The sequence below is a fragment of the Periophthalmus magnuspinnatus genome, chromosome 24 (assembly GCF_009829125.3).
Source record: "Periophthalmus magnuspinnatus isolate fPerMag1 chromosome 24, fPerMag1.2.pri, whole genome shotgun sequence".
Lineage (NCBI taxonomy): Eukaryota > Metazoa > Chordata > Actinopteri > Gobiiformes > Gobiidae > Periophthalmus > Periophthalmus magnuspinnatus.
In genome coordinates this window covers 27158888-27182427 of record NC_047149.1, presented here as the reverse complement: position 1 = coordinate 27182427, position 23540 = coordinate 27158888, and the positions used below count along the sequence as shown (strand labels likewise).

The 23540-nt window shown below is 43.7% G+C and overlaps 2 protein-coding genes across 2 annotated transcripts; both read right to left on the bottom strand.

Moving 5' to 3' along the window:
- Positions 1 to 1163: 1163 nt before the first annotated feature.
- On the bottom strand, positions 1164 to 3897 carry vrtn (vertebrae development associated). Its single transcript, XM_033990677.2, has 2 exons — positions 3586 to 3897; positions 1164 to 2927 (listed from the first exon to the last, which is right to left on the bottom strand). The coding sequence occupies exons 1-2, from the start codon at positions 3895 to 3897 to the stop codon at positions 1164 to 1166; spliced, it is 2076 nt and encodes a 691-aa protein (XP_033846568.2).
- Positions 3898 to 10175: 6278 nt separating this feature from the next.
- On the bottom strand, positions 10176 to 19935 carry LOC129457393 (uncharacterized). The gene is made up of 6 exons (XM_055232072.1): positions 19859 to 19935; positions 17372 to 17911; positions 16458 to 16508; positions 14879 to 14983; positions 13673 to 13713; positions 10176 to 11412 (listed from the first exon to the last, which is right to left on the bottom strand). The coding sequence occupies exons 1-6, from the start codon at positions 19914 to 19916 to the stop codon at positions 11278 to 11280; spliced, it is 930 nt and encodes a 309-aa protein (XP_055088047.1). The 5' UTR covers positions 19917 to 19935; the 3' UTR covers positions 10176 to 11277.
- Positions 19936 to 23540: the final 3605 nt, after the last annotated feature.

The following is a 23540-nucleotide window of genomic DNA, read 5'->3' as shown; positions in this document are numbered from 1 at the left end:
ATATAAAGGGAAATAAACCTTGAGGTAGTTTTAAAGACAATTAAAAACATCCTGAATGATCTTAAGTGTTAAAATTCTCCAAAATAAAGTTTATGTTCACGTCCTGTAGTTGTTGTTTTTTTATTGTAACTAAAAGTAAATATATAAACTTCCCACAGCTGAAAAATATATCTAAAAAACAATTAAAATTATCTGATTAATATAAAGGTAAAATCTGATATTAAAAACATTCTGAATTATTTTTATTTTATTTATAAAAGCATCACATCTGAATTGTCTTGTTAAAAATGTTAAAAATAAAGTTTATATTCAGTTTATGTAAAGCAGATTTCCCTATAAACACGAATCAAACACAAACTGTGACTTTCATTGTAAATAATCTAAAGTTCATATAAAGAGTCGAGACGGCGTTTTGTGTCAGCCAATAGTTTATTTAACACCAGCCCCTCGTGAACTGTTCAACAATAACAAAAATAAATACCAAAATCCCACAGCGTTTGGTAAATCTGCACAAAACAGAATCGAAGTTTCAAATGTATTCACAAAAATAGAGTTTTTCAAGTAACAAATCATACGAAAAACTAAAAGGGAAGAGTGCGAAAACCAGGGAACGTTTGGAGCGAAGGAACGATCAGTGCAAACGACGACGAAGCTAAAAACATTCAGCAAAACAAACTTTGGTGAAACAGTGAAACTCAAAATACTGTGAACTCATCCTGAAAAAAATCACATAAAACAGGAGATACAAGCATTAGCATTAGCATTAGCATTAGCATGACACTAAAAAAACACATGAAATTAAAATGACTTCAGTACAAAATATTAAAAACTCCGGCTGAACCTTTGACCTTTTCAGATGCGTTTACTCGACATGGGAATCGTTTTATTTAAGTTAATGATTCAACTGATGAACCAAAAACTGCAAACGACAATGAAACAAACAAACACCCTGAAACACGACGATTAGCAAAACGATGCTAACAAAAGGTCAGAGTTCAAAGTTCGTCTTAACCAATTTGGACTTTTCCTGCAGTGTCCCAAAGAAGGAACATCTGGGAAACGTAACGCGGTGATTTTGAGCGTGGGAAAAAAAACAACGGCGTTCGTAGGTCAAAGTTCATTATGTACACAGTGTCTTTCAGCTCGGACCGACGCTCGTCACCTCATCCGTGGATCAGCGAAACGCCGTGGTACAGAGCCCGCTTCCACATGTAGTAGGTGGACCGCGGCGTGAACGGGAAGAAGGAACGAAACTCCTTGAACGACGGGAACGATTTTTCTTCAAAACGTTGCTGCAGGAACAGTTTAGCTTTAGCCTTGAAGTTAGCCATAGCGACCACATCCAGGCCAAACATCTGCTCGTCGGCGGGCATCTGGGAGAGAACGGCGGGCGGAGGAAGTGCCGCGGCGAGCAGAGCCATGGGTGCCTTCTGGGGGTAAGGAGGGCTTTCCAAGTACGGCCCCACGGTTTGGTTGATGGGAGCGGTTTCCACTGGCGGCGTAGCGAGGTTTACCGTAGAGTTGGCCATTTCTTCTGCGCTGGGGGCGGACATGTTGGGCGCCATGGAGCTCGCTTTCCCGGCGTTTTTCCAGAGCCAGTAGAAGCAAAGAGACAATTTTGGGAATTTAAGTTTGAATTTGGCAGGAGAACACTTCGATCCCAGGATGTACCGTTTAGCGGTGTTCCGGATTTCTTTCTTGCTGATGTACGCCATTCGCAAACTCTTGTTCTTCCTCCTGCAAATTCTGCGCAGGGGCTGGATCGGATTGGCGTTGAAGATGGGAATAATGCGGGAAAATCGCTTCGGACTTTGGCTCTTATCGCCGTCGGAGCCGTCGTCGCTGCTCCCAACGCTGCCTTTGTAACCGCGGCCACACATCATGGCTTCTCTTCTCCAGTTGTAGTAGGTGGATCTTGAGATTCCCGGAAAATTCCTCTTGAAAATGCGGAACGGGAAGGACGTATTCATCGCGATGCAGTTCTGGAGGCATCGCTTAGCTTCCTGCATGTTAGCCACGTTCTGCGCCCGTTCCGAGTCCGGTTTGCCCATGCTAAGTCCGAACATGCTAGCTACGCTGTCGTGTTGCTCGATGTCGTCGTCTTTGGGATCGGGAGAGGACCACGCTTCCTGCTCTGTGCTTTCTCCAGGACTTATCTCACCAGACGAGGACGACACTGAAAAATGGCCCCCGGATTTGAGCAGCTCTTGCTTCCAGTTGTAGTAGGAGGATCTGGAAATTTCTGGGAAAAACTGCTTGAACTGGTGCAGCGGGATTAGCTTGCCTTCGTTGTAGCAGGCCTGGAGAAAATATTTGGCCTCGTATCGAGCCGTGGATTTCTTGCAGTGTTCCTGCGTCTGCCGCTTCCATCTGTAGAAGGTTCTTTTGGTGATGTTGTATTTATCTTTCATATTTGGGTAGGTCATTCGCGGTTCGTCGCGCATCTCGTCGCTTTTGGCCGGAGACGCGCTCGGATCGCTAATGGGGCTTCCGCACGCCATGCTGCTAGCTTGAACCAACGCCACAAAATGATCCGGTCTAAAGATGGACTCCGACTGCAGCTCGCCGGACCACATCACGTGCAGCGTTTGGATTTTGTGATCCTGAGGCCACGTTCTGGGACGAATGATGCGATGGAAGTACGGCCTGATTTTGTGGTTGAACATGGGGTAGATGGAGAATATGTTGTATTGTAGCACGGAAGCTAACGCGTACACGTGCCACATGTTAGCGTAGGAGCCGGGGAAGCAGGACGCCTTCACGTCGGCGTCGAAAATGGCCTCCAGGACGTTAGCGGGCAGGTTTAGCATGTCCTCGGACTCATCTGCGCAGAGGCTGAAGCGCACGGCCTGAAGCATCATTTTGGAGTCGATCATTCCGGAGAGGTAGTAGCGCTTCCATATGGCCATCTCCACGACGGTGCGGACCTGGGAACAACGACAGGAACGTTAAGAAGGAACGTTAAGGCCACAGTTTATGGTCACTATGTTTGTCTTCTATTAAATAAATAAATACACAAACAAAAAAACAAAGGTGAATTAAATGATATTGTTATTTAAAACTAGAGATCGGCCGATCGTTTTTTAGTGGCCGATGTTTAAAATCCAGAGGAACCGATGACCGATCTGATCTGATCCGATCTGTTCGGTCAAACGATAAACTCCATCTCTAATTAAAACCACAACAAAACAGACTCGAGTCACATCGTCTCTGAAGCAGAAACTTTAAACCTGCCAACGCCACTTTTTGATTGGCCGCTGAGACCGTGTGACCACAGCAGGTGCATTACTTTTTAAAGCTGTATTATGTCACTTTTCAGGTGGAGCGTTGGCTTCATGCTCGTCTCCATGGAATATTCTGCAGTGTGGCATTAAACTTATCCACCTCCAAAAACCAGGAGTCTTCCAAACATGGGCGGATACATTTAATGCCACAGTGTGGAACATTCCAGGCAGAGCTACAGTATCTCCATGGAGACAAGAATAAGCCAGACCTTTAACATTCTTTTTACTGTAAAACCCGTCGCACGTTAAACGTGTCAAACCTGTTTGCACAGTGTTTGAACATAACGCTCTTGTGGCTGACCTGCAGCTCCAGGCTGAGCGCGGTGCTCCCCGTCAGGAGGAGGCTCACGGCGTCGAACAGGAGGTTTCCTTCTCCTCTGCAGCTCAGGGGCAGGAGGCCCCCGGGGGCGTCGGACGGGTACAGCCCGTGGGCCAGCGCGTCCACCCCGGCCCACTCTGGGGACGGGCCGGACGGCCCGCGGGGCAGAGGGAACGAGCCCAGCACCGGCGCCACCTTCAGGGCGACCGAGGTCAGAGCGCCCAAACCCGTGAGCTCCGTCGCCTCCTGCAGCTCCCCCAGAACAGACACCACCACCTCCCTGCGCTCCAGCATCTCCACCCGACGGGACGGACTGTGGACCACGAGACGAGACGAGACTGAAACAAACACAGAGTCAAAGAGAAGAAACGACAATTTACACAGAATAAAAATAAAATAAGAAGAAACATGAACTTTGATTAAAACTGTTTATACAGAAAATAAAACGATGTTTTTATGAGATTTACTTTTTAGCCTCAGTGTTTTTTTAATCAAGTTCATAAAAACTGACACAGATTATTTTATATAAATAAACTCATTCACATTTTTACTGAATCGTTAAAAACATGAAAAAAACATGAATCTAATCACAGGAAAGTCCAGGCACTAAAGTACTCTAAAGTACTCTGAAGTACTGTACTTAAGTAAAGGACAGGTACTTAAAACTCTACTTAAGTAAAGTGCAGATACCTAAAATGTATATTAAAGTACTTTTACTTAAGTACATTTTACAGTAGTACTTTTTACTTTTACTTGAGTACATTTGAGAGCAGTATCTGTACTTTCTACTCCACTACATTTTTGAACAGGAAAAGTAAAAGTATTTGTATGATTGTGTTCTGCTCTGAGGTTTAATTTAACACATTTAAACTAAAATATACAAATAAAAAGAGAAAAAAAAAGATTCAGTTTTTCTGTTTCAGCTCAAATCTCAAATCAAATTCACATTTGAAACTTTATAAGACGAAACATCTGAGAAATACTTTTACTTTTTAGTCTTTAAGTACATTTTAAAACAAGTACTTTATACTTTTACTTGAGTAACTAAACTAAACTTCTTCTTCCTCAGGTGTTTTATGTTTTTGTCTTAAAATCAAACTGGTCCCAATCTGAGTCAAACACGTTCATTTCGTTCATTTCGTTCATTTCGTTCCTTTTGTCTTTGGTTCAATAAAAACTTTAAAAACCTGTGAGTCTCGTGATGAAGATGATGAAGATGATGATGTAATTAACTTAAATGATCAGGGCTCGTGCGGCTCGAGGCTTCAGGTCAATCACGTGACCTGCTCTATTTTATTTTAATTTAAATCTAAAGTGACACTGGGAGGATTAAACTTTAACATCCAGGGACATTATGTGTAAAACAAATAAACAATAAACAATAAATAAACAATAAATAAACACAATAAATAAACACAATGTCACATTTTACATTTTAAATCCTGCGCAGATCTGTCCGCACAAAACTCCCGCAGGACGCGCGGGTTTTACGCACAAACACCGAGTCTGACCCCTGACCCCAAACACAGACCCACAGACCCACAGGACTCACCTGACGCACCTGACGCACCTGACGCACCTGACGCACCGCGCGCGTCGAAACACGTTAAATCCCAAAAAGAGAAAGTTTAAAATGAGGTTTAAAATCCAGAGACGTTCAGTCCATGATGCTGTCCGCTCCTCGACTGTCTCTGCGGGGACTGTCTCTGCGGGGACTGTCTCTGCGGGACTGACTCCTCCGCGGGGAGGTCCTGAGGTCCCTGAGGCCGCGCCTCCAGGAATCAGACAAATCAAACACGTCAAACAGGTCAGAGACTCCACCAACCTCCACCCTCAGGTCTGCTTTTGTTTTACCATCAGAACAGAGGCCCCGCCCCCTGACCCCTCCTCACCCCTCCTCACCCCTCCTCACCCCTCCTCACCCCTCCTCACCCCTCCTCACCCCTCCTCACCCCTCCTCACCCCTCCTCACCCCTCCTCACCCCTCCTCACCCCACACCCCTCCTCACCCCACACCCCTCCTCCTCCTCCTCCTCCTCCTCCTCCTCAGGTCCAGGGTCAATTTCAATGTGAAATCAGCAGGTCACAAAAGACTCTGGTTCTAACAGGAACCAGAGAAGAGCCAGAGGAGGAGCTCTGTGCAGGGTCAGGGGTCAGGCTCTGTGCAGGGTCAGGGGTCAGGCTCTGTGCAGGGTCAGGGGTCAGGCTCTGTGCAGGGTCAGAGGTCAGGCTCTGTGCAGGGTCAGGCTCTGTGCAGGGTCAGAGGTCAGGCTCTGTGCAGGGTCAGAGGTCAGGCTCTGTGCAGAGGTCAGGCTCTGTGCAGAGGTCAGGGGTCAGGCTCAGTTTCAAGTTCATGGTCATCAGTATAAAGCTCCTTCATTAAACTCTGGACTCGTCAGACCGACCTCTGTCCAGACACAGACATGCCTCAGGTTTGACGATGAGACGACTCATGACGTGATAGTACTCTATTACATGTACTCGAGTAACTTTTCATACTGCAGTACTTCTTGGAGTAGTTCTCAGACAGAGTTTTACTCCTATATGAGTAATATTGAGTTTGAAGTAACAGTACTTTTACTTAGTAATACAGTAATACAGTGTAACAGTAACAGTACTCTTACCTCAGTACTCTTACCTCAGTACTCTTACCTCAGTACTCTTACCTCAGTACTCTTACCTCAGTACTCTTACCTCAGTACTCTTACCTCAGTACTCTTACCTCAGTACTCTCACCTCAGTACTCTTACCTCAGTACTCTTACCTCAGTACTCTTACCTCAGTACTCTCACCTCAGTACTCTTACCCTGACTTTGTACTTCTACTTGAGTAACATTATGTACTCGAGTAAGTATTTAAGTGTTTGGTCCAGATGAAAGCCCCAGTGCGGGACTTTTCAGCCAAATAATAAACTCAAATAAAAACTTCTGGATGTTTTTCCAGCTCTGAGTCTGAGCTCGCCTCTCCACAAACCTTCCTTCGTTCCTTTGGCTGTAATGTCCCACAGTTTGGCTTTACACTCGTCTGTCTCTATGGAGAATGTTTCTCAGTCTGAGTTTTACTCTTTATTTCCATAGAATCCTGCAGAAAGTCCCACACTGAGGCTTTAAACAAACTAAAGTCGCCCTCGTCTCTGCAGCACGAGCCGCGTCTGTGGAGCAAAGGAGCCGACGGAGGTGAAGTCCTCTGCTCCCTCTCTCCTTGTCTCTCTCTCTCTCTCCCCCTCCCTCTCTCCCTCCCTCTCTCTCTCCCCCTCCCTCTCTCCTTGTCTCTCTCTCTCCCCCTCCCTCTCTCTCTCAGTTCTTTTGCAGGGTCAGACTCGGGGCCTGTTGACCCCTGACCCCTGACCCCCGGCCCCCTGTGCTGCTGTACCTGAGGGTCACACATGACACTGACCCCTCTCTCCAGGGGCCCCCGGCATTTGGCCCCCGCTCCCCCAAACCAGACACGACGGTGCCTCGGGTTAGAATCTCCCCCGACGTCAAACCAAAAACAAAACAAATAAATGATGAACCAGTGTGACGTCATTAAAGCTGCACTCTGGAACTTTACTGGGACGAGGCACAAAGTCAAGCTGCAGGTCAGATCTGTGGAGAGGGGAGCCACTCACTGTAAAAAAACATGGTTCAAAAACAAAAACACCTGTCGATAAAAACATGTGTAAAGCCACAGTGTGGAACATGTGAAGTAATGAACTAGACCAGGACTAGACCAGGACTGGACCAGGACTAGACCAGGACTGGACCAGGACTAGACCAGGACTAGACCAGGACTAGACCAGGACTAGACCAGGACTAGACCAGGACTAGACCAGGTCTAAACCAGGACTAGACCAGGACTAGACCAGGACTAGACCAGGACTAAACCAGGACTAAACCAGGACTAATCCAGGACTAATCCAGGACTAGACCAGGACTAGACCAGGACTGGACCAGGACTAGACCAGGACTGGACCAGGACTAGACCAGGACTGGACCAGGACTGGACCAGGACTGGACCAGGACTGGACCAGGACTAGACCAGGACTGGACCAGGACTAGACCAGGACTGGACCAGGACTAGACCAGGACTAGACCAGGACTGGACCAGGACTAGACCAGGACTGGACCAGGACTAGACCAGGACTAGACCAGGACTAAACCAGGACTAGACCAGGACTAGACCAGGACTAAACCAGGACTAGACCAGGACTAGACCAGGACTAAACCAGGACTAGACCAGGACTAGACCAGGACTAGACCAGGACTAAACCAGGACTAGACCAGGACTAGACCAGGACTAGACCAGGACTAGACCAGGACTAGACCAGGACTAGACCAGGACTAAACCAGGACTAGACCAGGACTAAACCAGGACCCGTGTGAGCTCAGTCTGATTAAATTTTCCTGATGCTTTAAACACAGTTTTGTGTATTTTGTTACAGATACTAAATACTCACATGTAAATGTATTTTGTTAAGTATGTAAAGTATCCTGGTACACGTCCAGAGTACTGTGCTCTGAATACACAATACCTCAGACTTTGACTTAAGTACTTAACTCTGTTCCACACTGTAGTATCTGAACACTTTTAAACTCTTCATTGTTTTAACATTAGACTTTATGCTATGACGTAACAATCCTGAGCTCAATAAACACAGCAGAAGATTCATTTTGTGAATATTTCTCACAATAATCACAAAAGTGAAGTCAGACGTGAGAACTGAGAACATTTTACACCTGAAACAGACGCGAGAACGACTCACTGCAGAAGTACTGAAGTATCTGTACTGTAGAAAGTACACTTTACACTGTGTACTTTTACTTTAGTACTTTTCCCCTTTACTTGAGTGCATTTTACTCTAGTATCTGTACTTTTACTTGAGTGTGTTTTACTTCAGTATCTGTACTTTTCCTTTTTTATTTTTCACTCGTACTTTTACTGAAGTAACAGAATGTGTTTTTTCTTCTGAGACACTTCGTCTCTTTCCCCTGAAGTTGATTTCTTTGTCTTTAATGTTTAAACTGGTCAGAGACAAACCCGTCGTTCTTTTCACTCTGTCACATTTTAAATACAGAGCCTGTTTGTTTACACCTGAGACTTGTCTAAACAGTTAGCGGAGTTAGCGATAGCAACACCCCGCGGCTTTGCTCTTTGAACAGCCCGTCCTCAGATCTATACAAGTGTCTGTCAGTCCTCCTCCTCCTCCTCCTCTCCTCCTCCTCCTCCCCCTCTCCACCTCACACCAGCTTTAGGTGTGCAGATTAGCTTAGCCGCTACACTGTGTTTAAGATGCTAATGCGGTGCTCAGGGCTCGGAGACGCCGGTCTGGGGTGTGGCGTGCGTTTCAGACGTGTACTCAGAGTCTCAGGGGAAAGACAGAAGCTCCAACTGTGTTTCATTCTCACACGTTTAACACACAAACCTGCAGATTTAGACTGAAAACACTCTGTTCCACCTTGTGATGTCATCATGTGGTGATACAGGAAGTGCTCCACTGTGTTTTTAAACTCCACACACCTTCATTTATAGAATCATTTGGATCATTTCAGCTTCTGGAGTTGTCAATTTACTACTGAACTAAACGTAAAAGGTAGATGCTAACTTTGAAAAACTACCACTTGATGACATCACAAGGTGGAACAGAGCGTTTTGACACATTTATGAATTTGTCCTTAAATAAAACAAAATACTCAAACTGCAGAGGGCTCAGAGTACTACACTTTTACCACAGCTCTGTAGATATTTACTGCACAAATCTGTTTAAGTTCTAGTGGTATATTTTTATTTTATTTTACGTGTTTATAATTTGAGGTAAGGAGCGCCTGTCTGGAGGTTTTAGTGAAGAGTACCAAGATGGAGGCCAATGATTATTTACAGTTATTTACATTTTACAACGGCTGGAATTAGTTTTGAACCATTTTTTATAACATCAATGTCAAATAAAGATGCTAAAAGTGACAAAAATACAGTATATGAGTATTTGACATTTACTCAAAATAAAAAACAAAACAAAAAATACAAGTAAAAAAAAAAACAACTCAAAATGACAAAAAATAAATAAATTTAAAAAAACCCTCAAAATAACTAAAATAAAAAACAAAAAAGGCAAAAATCACCCGAAAAAAAACCCTCAAAATGACAAAAAAAGTTAAAAAATAAACAAAAAAAAACCCTAAAAAAAAAACTCAAAATGACAAAAAATAAATAAAAATTTAAAAAAATTACTCAAAATAACTAAAATACAAAAACAAAAAAGGCAAAAAAACACCCAAACAACCCTCAAAATGACAAAAAAAAGTTAAAAAATAAACTCAAAAAAAAAAAAAAAGAAAAGTCCTCCCCCAGATTTTTTCCTGTTTTCTGAATCGTTTTAGTTTAAGTGCAGCACAACACATTTAATTATTTGCTGTACATTTTTAGGGGCTGATGGGCGCCCTCTGGTGGCTGTGAGACCTTAAGCAGCTACTTAATCCACTCATTGACCTCCATGCGCCCCTCCCCTCACACTTGTGCCTCTGAATGCAAACGACCGGCGCTCTCTTTGTGGTGGCGTTTCCGGTTTAGCGAGAGTCACATTCACGCTGTAAAGTAGAAGATTTAAAGTGTTTATTTGTGTAAAATGTTCAAAGTTCATGTGATGAACGAGTCAACACCCGAGGATTTAAAAATACAACCTGAACGACGAAGGTGGAAAGAAGCGACGTCCAGGAAAGAAAACGCCTGATTTGTCTGTTATTAATGTTCATATCTTGATTTACAGACACAATAGTGAAATAAAAACCCCAGGATCATGTAGAGGGTTAATACGAACATTTAAGACCAGAATGAGTCTGAAGGACAGAGACAGAGAGAGGAGACAGAAAACAAAAAATAAACTCAGAATAAATAAAAAATATATATAATTAAATTACAAAAAAGTAAAAAACAAACAAACCCAAAATAACAAAAAATAAATAAAAACAAAAAAAATACTCAAAATAACTAAAAAAAACTAAAAAGCAAAAAAAACCTCAAAATTATAAAAAAAGTTAAAAAATAAACAAAACATAAAAAATTTACTCAAAATAACGAAAAATAAAATAAAAAATACAAAAAAAGAAAAGAAACAAACAAACCCAAAATAACAAAAAATAAATAAATAAATAAAAAAATTACTCAAAATTACAAAAAAAAGTAAAAAAAAAATAAACAAAACAAAAAAAAATTACTCAAAATAACTTAAAAAAAATCCCAAAAAGTTAAAAAACAAACCCAAAATAACATAAAAATAAATAAATAAAAACAAAAAAACTAAAAATAACTAAAAAACAAAAAAGCAAAAAAAAAACTCTCAAAATTACAAAAAAGTTAAAAAATAAACAAAACATTAAAAAAATGTTTTACTCAAAATAACTAAATAACAAAAACAAAAAAAAAAGCACAAAAAACCCTCAAAATGACAAAAAAAGAAGAAAAAAGAACTGAAAATAACTAAAAAAAAAAAAAAAGGAAAAAAAAACCCAACTCAAAATAGAAACCCCAGGATCATGTAGAGGGTTAATACGAACATTTAAGACCAGAATGACGAGTTTTTCAATGTAAAGTGAGTTGATGGAGCAGGAAGTGCGCCCGTGATCACTTCCTGTTTGGGACGCGGCGGCGCTAGCAGGTTAGCTCTGTCCGTTTACATAAACAGTCTGTGGTTGGGAGGGGCTAAGAGCAGCGCACACTGGCGTAGACCGTGGGCTCGTACACAGACGCTGACGCTCTGTGGGAGGAGTCTGGGAGGATCACGTCAGCGTAGACCACCTCCTCTGAATCACAGCCCGCCGCCTCGGACGCCAACGCCTGAAAACGCCACGAAACACAAACACACAGAGTCATTAAACGCACAGCTGCACCAGGCCCATATTAGGATCAGATATCGGCTTCTAAATATCGGTTCCGTCGATATCCTGGTTGGACACTCGTTTATCTCGGGGACGCGGTCTAAAAATAACCCGTAATCTGTGAAGTATCAGCGTCATTTTGTACAATTATTCTGTTTTTGTCTGTAAAACCCCTCACCACACACTTTATACACTTTTCTCACACAGGTGTTAACATTTTCTCTCTTTTCTCTTGTTTTATTCATTAACAGAGACTCAGGCCGATGTCACAGCTCCAGGTTTAGTATCAGAATCGGTATCGGATCTGAAAGAGCCGGATCGGCTAATGCTGTTAAAGTCCTGTACATGAGTGTTTCCTTCTCTCCTTTCCCTCCGTCATGTCTCTTCTACCTCCCTCCTTCCCTCTCCTCCTCACTCCTCTCTCCTCTCCCTCCTCTTGTCTTTCTCTCCTCCCTCTCTCTCTCCTCCCTCACTCCTCTGTCCTCCCTCCCTCCTCTCCTCCCTCTCTCCCTCCACTCCTTCCTCCCTCCTTCGCTCCTCTCCTTCCCTCTCTCCTCTCTCCTCTCCCTCCTCTTGTCTTTCTCTCCTCCCTCTCTCTCTCCTCCCTCACTCCTCTGTCCTCCCTCCCTCCTCTCCTCCCTCTCTCCCTCCACTCCTTCCTCCCTCCTTCGCTCCTCTCCTTCCCTCTCTCCTCTCTCCTCTCCCTCCTCTTGTCTTTCTCTCCTCCCTCTCTCTCTCCTCCCTCACTCCTCTGTCCTCCCTCCCTCCTCTCCTCCCTCTCTCCCTCCACTCCTTCCTCCCTCCTTCGCTCCTCTCCTTCCCTCTCTCCTCTCTTCTCTCCCTCCTCTTGTCTTCCTCTCCTCCCTTTCTCCTCCCTTCTCCCCTCTGTCCTTCCCTCCCTCTCCTCCTCTCTCTTCCCTCTTCTCTCTCCTCTCGTTCCCTCTCCTCCTCCTCCCTCTCGTTCTCTCTCCTCTCCTCCTCCTCCTCCCTCTCCTCCTACTCCCTCCCTCTCCTCCCTCCCTCTCCTCCTCCCTCCCTCTCCTCCTCCCTCTCCTCCTCCCTCCCCTCCTCCTCCTCTCTCTCCTCTCGTTCCTCTCGTTCTCTCTCCTCTCTCTCCTCCCTCTCCTCCTCCTCCCTCTCCTCCTCCTCCTCCTCCTCCTCTCTTCATTTTACTCGTGTCTAATTCTAAAGTTCTTTATTGATTTGCAGATGATGTCGTCCATGTTTTCTGTGATGCTAACTCGAGGCCCTGCTGTGTCTGAGATAATCAACAGCTCCTCGACATGTTTGGACCAGTTTGGTTTTATTTTAAAGTAAATAAAATATATAAAGCTTCAGTATCAGGATCGGTATCAGAAAGAGCCGGATCGGTTGATGCTCTGTTAATTAAAGATCCAGTACGTGACTTTTCCCCCCATGTTTTTGAGCTAAATGTGTCTCAGCCCAGACCAGACGTGTAATAATAAACCCGGCGTGTGCTGCCCGTGTCCGATAATCAGGAAGTGCGTGTTAGCATGCTAGTCGTTGTTGCTTTAGTGTGACAGCAGAAATCTTTAACTCCATAACGTAACTGAGGAGTAACTTTGGACACTGCAAACTGTTTAAAATGAACTTTAAGATTATTAAAAATCACCCACTGTGTTCCACCTTGTGATGTCATCATGTGGTGATACAGGAAGTGCTCCACTGTGTTTTTAAACTCCACCTTCACTAGAATCATCTGGATCATTTCAGTCCTGGAGTTGTCTCTTATCTACGACTGAACTAAAGGTAAAAGGAGCAGTTAACATGAAAACTACCACTTGATGACATCACAAGGTGGAACAGAGCATTTTGATCTTTGTAGATGTTACAGACTCATAATAAAGTGTGACTCAAACACAACTCCAGGTCTGTTTTTCAGGATTATAACATGGATTAAAGATACAGGAGTCAGTTTGTGTGATATAGTCAGTTATAATTTAAGTACTTCAATACTTTTACTTAAGTAGATTTTCCATGTGATTTTTGTGATTTTTTTAACTGGAGTATTTTTTGCTCTGGTATCTGTGACAATACTGAGTACTTCTTCCACCTGTTTGGCTGTAAAATGGTATATTTCAGATGTATTTTAGTATCACACAGACACAGGTACAGTCGTAGTAGTTTGTAGTAAAAATAGTAGTGTAGTAGTATAGTAGTATAGTAGTGTAGTAGTGTAGTAGTGTAGTAGTACTCACACAGTTGGCGGTTGTGGCCGACTCGTTTGGTGTTTGTGTATCTGAACATAAACACAATATGAGTTAGATTCAACGACACAAAGCTTCAGTGAAACGGATGAGCCAGAGTCGGTGGAACAGGAAGTGCGCCCATGATCACTTCCTGTTTGGAACACGGCGCTAACATGTTAGCTACATCCATTTATATCAGGGGCGTCAAACATTTTCACCGAGGGCCACATCAGCAAAATGGCTGCCATCAAAGAGCCAGATGAAAAATAAATAACTACTTTTTTACTTGTTAATTAACTGTTTCTTTATTTATGACTTATTCACGTTACAAATATTGTAAACACATGTGCCCTGATGTAAAAATATGTGTGTAACTGTATCTTGATAAAATGACATCAGACTCTTTAATTCACCCTGTCCAGGGCCACTTAAAATGAAGTGGAGGGCCACATTTGGCCCGGGGGCCTTGAGTCTTGTTTGTTTAAATTAACATCATAAATCACTGGAATAGTTTTTATATGAAAATACAAAAGTCTGAAGTGTCTTGCTCAAAACCACAGTTGGTGGTTAGTGGAGATTGAACCAGTGTTTCCTCCTCGTACATAACAGTCATAAAGAGCAGGTTTGGTCATGATGTGGTCATGATGTGGTCATGATGTGGTCATGATGTGGTCGTCTGTTTCTTCAGAGTTTTACAAAAGCTCTGACACAAGTTTCATATGTGCACAGTCCACAGACACGTCTCTGCTTCTGTCACAGGCGCCATTTTGAGGACTGCACGACTGGTCACTGTGACGGAAACAGGTTGTAATTTTGAATCAGTCTGATTCTGAGTCAGGGAGGCTCCTCCCTTCTCTCCTCTCCTCCCTCCTTCCTTCTCTTCTCCCTCCTCTCCTCTCTCCTCCTTCCTCCCCTCTCTCCTTCCTCCTCCCCCCTCTCCTCCCACCTCCCCTCTCTCCTCCCTCCTCCCCTCTCTCCTCCTTCTCTCTTTCGTCCTTTTCTGTGATTGAAAAAAATAAAAGATGCAAATTCAAAACGTTCCAGAAAAATCTTTTCATGTGCTTCAGTTTCCTGTTTTTTTACGGCGCCATTTTGAGGACTGTTCAAAGACATAATATTTGGTTTTACATTGTTAGTTGCCGTGGAAACAGGCCTAAGGTTCCATCATTCAGAAACTCAAAGAAAACACAAACATCATGAGAAAAACAAACTCACGTCCGGCTCGTCTCCTGTTCAGGACAAACGCTGCAGCCGCCACAATGACCACGCCCCCGAGCGCCCCGACCGCCGGACCCACCGCCGAGGGCCTCACAGCCCCGTCTGAGAGGAGGAGACGAGAGGAGACCAGAGGAAACGAGAGGAGACGAGAGGAGGAGACAAGAGAAGGAGATGAGACTTGAGTGAGGAGGAGTTCAGTCCTGGTCTAGTCCTGGTTCAGTCCTGGTTCAGTCCTGGTTCAGTCCTGGTTTAGTCCTGGTTTAGTCCTGGTTCAGTCCTGGTTCAGTCCTGGTTCAGTCCTGGTTTAGTCCTGGTTCAGTCCTGGTTCAGTCCTGGTTCAGTCCTGGTTCAGTCCTGGTTCAGTCCTGGTTCAGTCCTGGTTTAGTCCTGGTTCAGTCCTGGTTCAGTCCTGGTTCAGTCCTGGTTTAGTCCTGGTTTAGTCCTGGTTCAGTCCTGGTTCAGTCCTGGTTCAGTCCTGGTTCAGTCCTGGTTCAGTCCTGGTCTAGTCCTGGTCTAGTCCTGGTTCAGTCCTGGTTTAGTCCTGGTTCAGTCCTGGTTTAGTCCTGGTTTAGTCCTGGTTCAGTCCTGGTTCAGTCCTGGTTCAGTCCTGGTTCAGTCCTGGTTCAGTCCTGGTTCAGTCCTGGTTCAGTCCTGGTTCAGTCCTGGTTTAGTCCTGGTTCAGTCCTGGTCTAGTCCTGGTCTAGTCCTGGTTTAGTCCTGGTTTAGTCCTGGTTCAGTCCTGGTTCAGTCCTGGTTCAGTCCTGGTTCAGTCCTGGTTCAGTCCTGGTTTAGTCCTGGTTTAGTCCTGGTCTAGTCCTGGTCTAGTCCTGGTCTAGTCCTGGTCCAGTCCTGGTTCAGTCCTGGTTCAGTCCTGGTCTAGTCCTGGTCTAGTCCTGGTCTAGTCCTGGTCTAGTCCTGGTCTAGTCCTGGTCTAGTCCTGGTTTAGTCCTGGTTTAGTCCTGGTTTAGTCCTGGTTTAGTCCTGGTTTAGTCCTGGTTCAGTCCTGGTTTAGTCCTGGTCTAGTCCTGGTCTAGTCCTGGTCTAGTCCTGGTCTAGTCCTGGTTTAGTCCTGGTTTAGTCCTGTTCTAGTCCTGGTCTAGTCCTGGTCTAGTCCTGGTTTAGTCCTGGTTTAGTCCTGGTCTAGTCCTGGTCTAGTCCTGGTTTAGTCCTGGTTTAGTCCTGGTTTAGTCCTGGTCTAGTCCTGGTCTAGTCCTGGTTTAGTCCTGGTTTAGTCCTGGTCTAGTCCTGGTTTAGTCCTGGTTTAGTCCTGTTCTAGTCCTGGTCTAGTCCTGGTCTAGTCCTGGTTTAGTCCTGGTTTAGTCCTGGTCTAGTCCTGGTCTAGTCCTGGTTTAGTCCTGTTCTAGTCCTGGTCTAGTCCTGGTCTAGTCCTGGTCTAGTCCTGGTTTAGTCCTGGTTTAGTCCTGGTCTAGTCCTGGTCTAGTCCTGGTCTAGTCCTGGTTTAGTCCTGGTTTAGTCCTGGTTTAGTCCTGGTTCAGTCCTGGTTCAGTCCTGGTTCAGTCCTGGTTTAGTCCTGGTTCAGTCCTGGTTTAGTCCTGGTTCAGTCCTGGTCTAGTACCTCCTGGTTCTGGTTGCTGGATGACGGTTCCTCGTCCTTTTCCTCTTGGAGCTGCAGGAAACACAAACATTTGTGTCACTGGTGATTCTACGTGTTACACTTCACTTTTTTCACCACTAGGCGTCACTGTTGTGTTTGTAATACCTGTGAGAAAATGTACTCGACTCATTTTCTTTTACACATTTCATATTTAATTTCCTCTTATTTATTTCCCGTTCATTTTTAAAACCACAAAGGTGATTATTTTTCATTTGGAACAATAGTGTAAATGTTTAGTTTATCATAAGTTTCGTTTAAAATGTCGTGAAAACTACTTCCTGTTTTCCGGTTCAGCCTTTTACGCTAATGCTAAGTCTGACCCGACAGAGACTATTTAAGAAACAAATGAGACGTAGAACATAAAGTTTTGTCTTCAGTGGTTTGTTTACTCGCAGGACAAAGTGTTGTGTGTATTTTCCGTGCGTTGATGTGCAGTTTTGTGCGTTTATATTTTGTGCGTTTATGTTTTGTGCGTTTATGTTTTGTGCGTTTATGTGAGCTCATGTTATATTTGACGTGTTTGTTCTACGCTCTGAACTGTGAAGAAGTAAGACCACAGTAAACATCTCGTGTCTCTGTGTTTGCGGATAAACTGCACATGTTACGTTAGCGTAGCGTATCTGACTGACTTCATATCTTACGCTAAGTTCGTTGTTTATGTGTTACGTTAGCGTGTTGTTAGCGTGTCGTTGTCCATTTTGTTTTTATAACTTGTCTTTGAAGATAAAATGTTTGTTCTTGGTCTTGGATTTTGTAAAATAAATGTCCCCAAAAAGCAACTTATACATGTTTTTTTCTTCATTATTGTGCGTTTTTTTGCAGGTGCGACTTATACTCCAGAGCGACAGTTTGGACGATGTGGTCGTTTTACTCACGTGACAGTCTGACTTGGATCTTCTGGGACGTCCATCTTCGATCTCTGGCTTTAGCTAAACAATGAAACGTTACATTTTTGGGGCTTTGGAGCGAAACGGTCAAGCTAACGTCACACGGCGAGGTTTGCGTTAGCCGATATTCAGATCCTCCTTCGACTGGGTTCACGTTCTCGTCGACCCACGTCAGAGTGAAGAGGCGGTTCCAGTTTGTGACGCAGTTGGAGCGAAACAAAGAACTCATCAGGACGCACTGGAAAGACACGCTCTGTCCCGGATACGTCTCAATAACTCGAATCTGTGTGAAATGAACGCAGTTTAGTCCAGATTCACACGGGCTCCGCCTACAGAAGTTCGAGACGGTGAAGGGTGTGATTGGCAGGCTGCACTCTGGCTCCTCCCCCTCCGTGTCACGTGCCTCCATCTGTCCGTTTGTGATGAGCGCGAAGTCGACGCCGCTCTCAGGACGCCACAGGTGAAAGCAGAAGATGGTTTGACAGCGATGGACGATACGGGATCTGTCCGAGTCGACTGCTGCAGAGGCTGAGAAGAACAAGATGACACGTTAATAATAATAAAGAGATAAATAAATAAATAAATAGATAAAAAATAGATAAAAAATAAATAGATAAATAAATAGATTGAAAAAAGATTAAAAATAAATATAAATAAATAGATAAATAAATAAATAGATAAAAAATAGATAAAAAAATAAACAAATAAATAGATAAATAAATAAATAGATAAAAAAGATTTTTAAAAATAAATAAATATAAATAAATAGGTAAATAAATAAATAAATAAATAGATAAAAAATAGATAAATAAATAAATAGATAAATAAATAAATATAAATAAATAAATAGATAAATAAATAAATATAAATAAATAAATAGATAAATAAATAAATAGATAAAAATAAATAAATAGATAAATAAATAAATAGATAAAAATAAATAAATAGATAAATAAATAAATATATGATTTATGAGCGACTTTCAAAACATCCAACGAAACAAAACAGGTGAAAAACAGAAAAACAAGTGAAAAACACACGATACAAAAGGTCAGTGACAGTCGTGATTTGAAGAGGAGAAGACAGAGAGAGAAAGGAGGAGAAGGAGAGACAGACGGAGGAGGAGAGAGGAGCAGAGAGCTGGAGAGAGGAGAAGGAGAGGGAGGAAGGGAGGAGGAGAAGAGAGGGGACAGACAGTTGGAGAGAGGAGGTGAAGGAAAGAGAGGAAGAGAGAGGAAAAGAGAGGAGCGGGGGAGAGTGGTTAGAGAGAGTGGAGCAGAGAGCTGGAGAGAGGACGAGAAGGAGAGAGAGGAAGAGGAGAGAAAGGGGAGGAGGAAGAGAGAGGAGAACGAGAGACAGAGGGAGAAGGAACAGAAAGCGAGAGAAGTAGAGAGGAGGAGAGAGAGAAAAGAGCAGAGAGGAGGAGAGGGGACAGACAGCTGGAGAGAGGAGGTGAATGAGAGAGAGAGCGGAAAAGGGAGGAGGTGGAGAAAGAGAAAAGAGCAGAGAGGAGGAGAGGTGATGGACAGTTGGAGAGAGGAGGAGGAAGAGAGAGAGAGGAGGAGAGGGGGCAGAGAGCTAGAGAGAGGAGGAGGAGAAGGAGAGAGAAAGGGAGGAGGAGCAGAGAGTGAGAGAAGTAGAGAGGAGGAGAGGGGACAGAGAGCTGAAAAAGAAGGAGAGAGAGGAGGAAGATGAGGAGAGAGAGGAGGAGAGGAGGCAGACAGCTGGAGAGAAGAGGAGGAGCAGGGAGAGAGAGAGAGGAGCAGAGAAGAGAGAGGTGGAGGAGGTGGGAGATGCTGTGGAGGAGGTTCTGAGGAGTTTGATTTGTTTTATACAGACATCAGTTTGTTTCCTTAAAGCCACAGTTTGTAACTTTTCTGCCAAAAAGTAGAAAATAAAAATAAAAGCATGTTTTTTTTTTTATGGCACGGAAAAAAACTGAAGCGGCTTGTGGCTCTCCTCTCCACAGACCTGACCTCCTCCTCCTGCTTGTTTCCATGGAATATCCCACAGTATGACATTAAAATAATCTCCATGGAGAATGTTCCACCTTCCACATGGAGCCGTGAGCGCCCCCTCTGGATCTGGAGGCCTTTTTCCCACAGACTTTGAATATTAAAAAAATGATATTAAACCTTTGAAATCTCAGGACGGATCAGCTCTGTGGAGCGACTCACCACCGGAATTTTTTTTTTTAAATCTTAAAATCTGTTTCTGAAACTTGAAAAAGCTGCCCGGTTATTAAAAGATTTCAGTTTTAAATGTGCTTTTCGGATTTAAAACAGCCGTGTCATGGATATAAGTTAGCATGTAGCTGTTAGCATGTAGCTGTTAGCATGTAGCTGTTAGCATGTAGCCGGTTAGCCTTTAAACTCATAATATTTAAACTTTTTGGAAAACTCTACGAGGAAATGACCCAGTGAGTTTCTGTTGAGCTGGTGCGTTTTAAAATCAAACATTTAAAGTGTTACTCACAGACACTGATGCTGAGGAGGCGCAGGAGGAGCAGGAGGAGGCGCAGAGGAGCCGTCATGTTCAGGACTGAGACTCTTGGCTCTAGATTCTCGTCAAACTGTTGATCAACTTCCTGCGTCTCGTAACATCCTCTGAGTTTGTAAGTTTGTTCTAACGCGACATAAACGTTTCCCAACAGAGACACACGACCGTCCCCGTTTGGAAACATGTCCTCTGCGTTTGACCCGTCCATGTCTGACTCCAGTGAAGGACGGGTCAAATGTTAAGTGTGCAGAGGACATGTTTAACCCGTGTCCTTTGCATTTGACCCGTCCTTCACTGCTGTCCTCTGCATTTGACCCGTACTTCACTGAGGTTAAACGTGTCCTCTGTATTTGACCCATCCTACACTGGGGTTAAATGTGTCCTCTGTATTTGACCCGTCCTACACTGGGGTTAAATGTGTCCTCTGTATTTGACCCGTCCTACACTGGGGTTAAATGTGTCCTCTGCGTTTGACCCATCCTTCACTGGGGTTAAATGTGTCCTCTGTATTTGACCCCTCCTACACTGAGGTCAAACATGTCCTCTGCGTTTGACCCGTCCTTCACGTTGGACCCCAGTGAAGAACGGGTCAAAAGTTAAGTGTGCAGAGGACATGTTTAACCTGTGTCCTTTGCATTTGACCCGTCCTTCACTGGGGTCAAACGTGTCTTTCTGCATTTGACCTATCATTCACTGGGGTCAAACGTGAAGGACGGGTCAAATGTACAGAGGCCATGCTTAACCTGTGCTTCACTGGAGACAAACGTGTCCTCTGCATTTGACCCGTACTTCACTGCTGTCCTCTGCATTTGACCCGTCCATGGACACACAGGGAGGGCATCTGACACATATTTTGCAGAATAAAACAGGAGATTTTGTTGTTTTGGGAGAAAATTATGGAACTTAACACTGAACCCAACTCAGGATCTTTAGTCTGAACTGAGCTAGCATTAGCATTAGCGTTAGCATTAGCGTTAGCATTTTGTGCACGTTTTAAATCATAATTATGAATTTCGGTCACATGTTTTGTTACTGTTGTTAATCGCTATAGAAACGGACCTTATTTTGGTCATGAACGGCCAAAAAATGAATCTGAAAAATATGAACAGTTCAGGAGAAACTGGACCAGATCCAACCCGGACTAAACCAGGACCAACGGTGTAAATATAAATAAAAGTTTTACATTTGTCTTACAGTCTGTGTGAAACCTGCCATTACACACACACAGCAGCAGGGGGCGCCATTGTTACATTTACCCTCGGTCTCATTATTTAAACGGCTGATGGTTCTTTTGTCTCGTTTGAGCTGGAAAATTCCACAGTAGAAATAAAAACTCAAAACATCTGGTCCATCTGATTCATCCTGATCCCACAGTGATAAAAACACTTTACACACACACTGTGATGTTCCACGTTAAATGTTTTACTTTGTGTTGTATTTGTGTGTTTTATGTGTGTGACCCTCAGTGTCAGGAGGGTCATGATGTGTGTGTGTGTATGCTAGTCTATGAGTCTTATACTTGCGAAACATAGAGACACATCAGTATAAACATATCGATTAGTATCTGGTCTAGTCCCGGTCTAGTCCCGGTTCTAGGTCTAGTCCCGGTCTTGGTCCCGGTCTTGGTCCCGGTCTTGGTCCCGGTCTTGGTCCCGGTCTTGGTCCCGGTCTTGGTCCCGGTCTTGGTCCCGGTCTTGGTCCCGGTCTTGGTCCCGGTCTTGGTCCCGGTCTTGGTCCCGGTCTTGGTCCCGGTCTTGGTCCCGGTCTTGGTCCCGGTCTTGGTCCCCGTCTTGGTCCCCGTCTTGGTCCCCGTCTTGGTCCCCGTCTTGGTCCCCGTCTTGGTCCCCGTCTTGGTCCCCGGTCTTGGTCCCGGTCTAATCCTGGTTTAGTCTCTTAACATAATTCTAAATATTCAGGACAGGTTTATTTCTGTCAGTGTGACTTTTTCAGTATCGATTCCTGAGTATCTAGCACCGATAATAATTTTAGGATCGATTAGTATCTGATTTTCGATACTTTTCCCAGCCCTAATCTGCCCAGACAAACATGATGAAGTTATAACCAAAACAAACACAGAGAAAAGTTAGATAGAATATTTTATTTTTGACCCAGAAATCTAAAAAAAACTAAACATACAGGCCTTATTTTGGATCCAGGTCTATGTTACAAAAATATCTTGTTTCACAGTTTAAACGAGTCCAGTGTGACGCAGACGTTAGCACAGCAGCAGCTAGCAGCTAGCAGCTAGCACAGACTTCAAAATAGAGCCATGTGTTTGTATTTACATTATAAACACTATTGCACCTCAGCGTCATCGTTAAACGTCCCTTTAACCAAGACCCACGAGCAAAACATCAACACGAGGTCAAAGTACTGAATTCAGATCACAAATATTCAGATTGGAGCTTTAAATTGTCGTTTAAAGGCGCTGTACTAAAGTCTGTATAAAAAAGTGGAGTTTTACGTCACTAGGGATGTGCAAAAATATCAAAATATCAATATACTGCATCGTTTAATTTAATGATACAGTATCGATATCGTGGCCCGCTGTGTCGATATATATTTTTTTCTATATTTTACTAAATTGTTTTATCACAGCACTACAGTCGTTTATGCACTAAAGCTTTTATTTTCCACTGAATCGTACAAATCGATTTGGATTATACAGTATCGTATTGAATCGAAAGTGCACTGTATCGAGCAAAATCCTAATGACGTCACCCACGGCGTTCGGCTCCAAACGAAGCTCGTCGAGGCTAGCAGTTATAGCGGCTAATTCGGAGCAGAGTTACATATTTGGAATTTTGACCGCAAGTATCATAGCAACCAAAGAGCCAATCAGGAGCGAGGCTGTTGAAGGTAACGCCCCGTCCCGCCCACACCGCTGGTTTAACAGGGAGCGAGCCCTTAGCAACGCTGTCAATCAAACCTGTTGCTAACGCTAACAGGAGCGACCTCGGGGACAGAAGGACCTGATTTGTCTGTTTTTAATGTTCATATCTTGATTTACAGACACAATAGTGAAATAAAAACCCCAGGATCACTTGTATAAAGCGTTTTAGATAAACAGGAAGTGAAAGTTGTGAAAAGTGCTTATAAACTCATCGCGGTGAGTCATTAGGACGTTCTGAATGAGGATTAACTTTGAACCAAACTGCAAACTGCTCTGTTGTTTTGTTTTTTTTTCACGCTTTTTTCTGGGCCCCAAAATGAATGTTCTGAATTCAAATACTTTTACCTCAGTTTGATAAATACTTTTGCGGCGTGACCGTTCTCTTTCAGGTCCTCTGCTCGTGCCTTACATTCAGTGCTTCTTCCTTCTTAAACGTCCTCAAACCTGACAGCGGGACAGGACTTAAACATCTGCGTTTAAAACAAAAGAAAAAAAAACAGGATTGAGCTGTTCAAATACACAGATCTCACACACACACACACACACACACACACACACACGCAGCAGCAGCACATACACACACGCTCTCTGCTCGATACAACCATAAAACAACAGTAAAATATAATCAAAACCAAAGCAAACATCCAGTGAAAAACAGTTCTGATAAGCCATTGTGGTCTATGTAGGTCAGAACCAACCAGGGAGTGTATTTTTAGAGCGTTAGGTCGACGTGCTCTGGTGATTTTGGGAAGAACTATTTCTGGA

Bases quoted from the DNA above. Each gene is read 5' to 3' on its own strand.
- vrtn (XM_033990677.2), bottom strand. From the start codon at position 3,897: ATGCTGGAGCGCAGGGAGGTGGTGGTGTCTGTTCTGGGGGAGCTGCAG. The intron at 2,928-3,585 runs GTCAGCCACAAG...CGTTGTTCCCAG, and splicing joins CGCTCAGCCTGGAGCTGCAG to GTCCGCACCGTCGTGGAGAT.
- LOC129457393 (XM_055232072.1), bottom strand. From the start codon at position 19,916: ATGACGGCTCCTCTGCGCCTCCTCCTGCTCCTCCTGCGCCTCCTCAGC. The intron at 17,912-19,858 runs GTGAGTAACACT...TGTTCTTCTCAG, and splicing joins CCTCCTCAGCATCAGTGTCT to CCTCTGCAGCAGTCGACTCG. The intron at 13,714-14,878 runs GTGAGTTTGTTT...GTTTATGTTCAG, and splicing joins GAACAGGAGACGAGCCGGAC to ATACACAAACACCAAACGAG.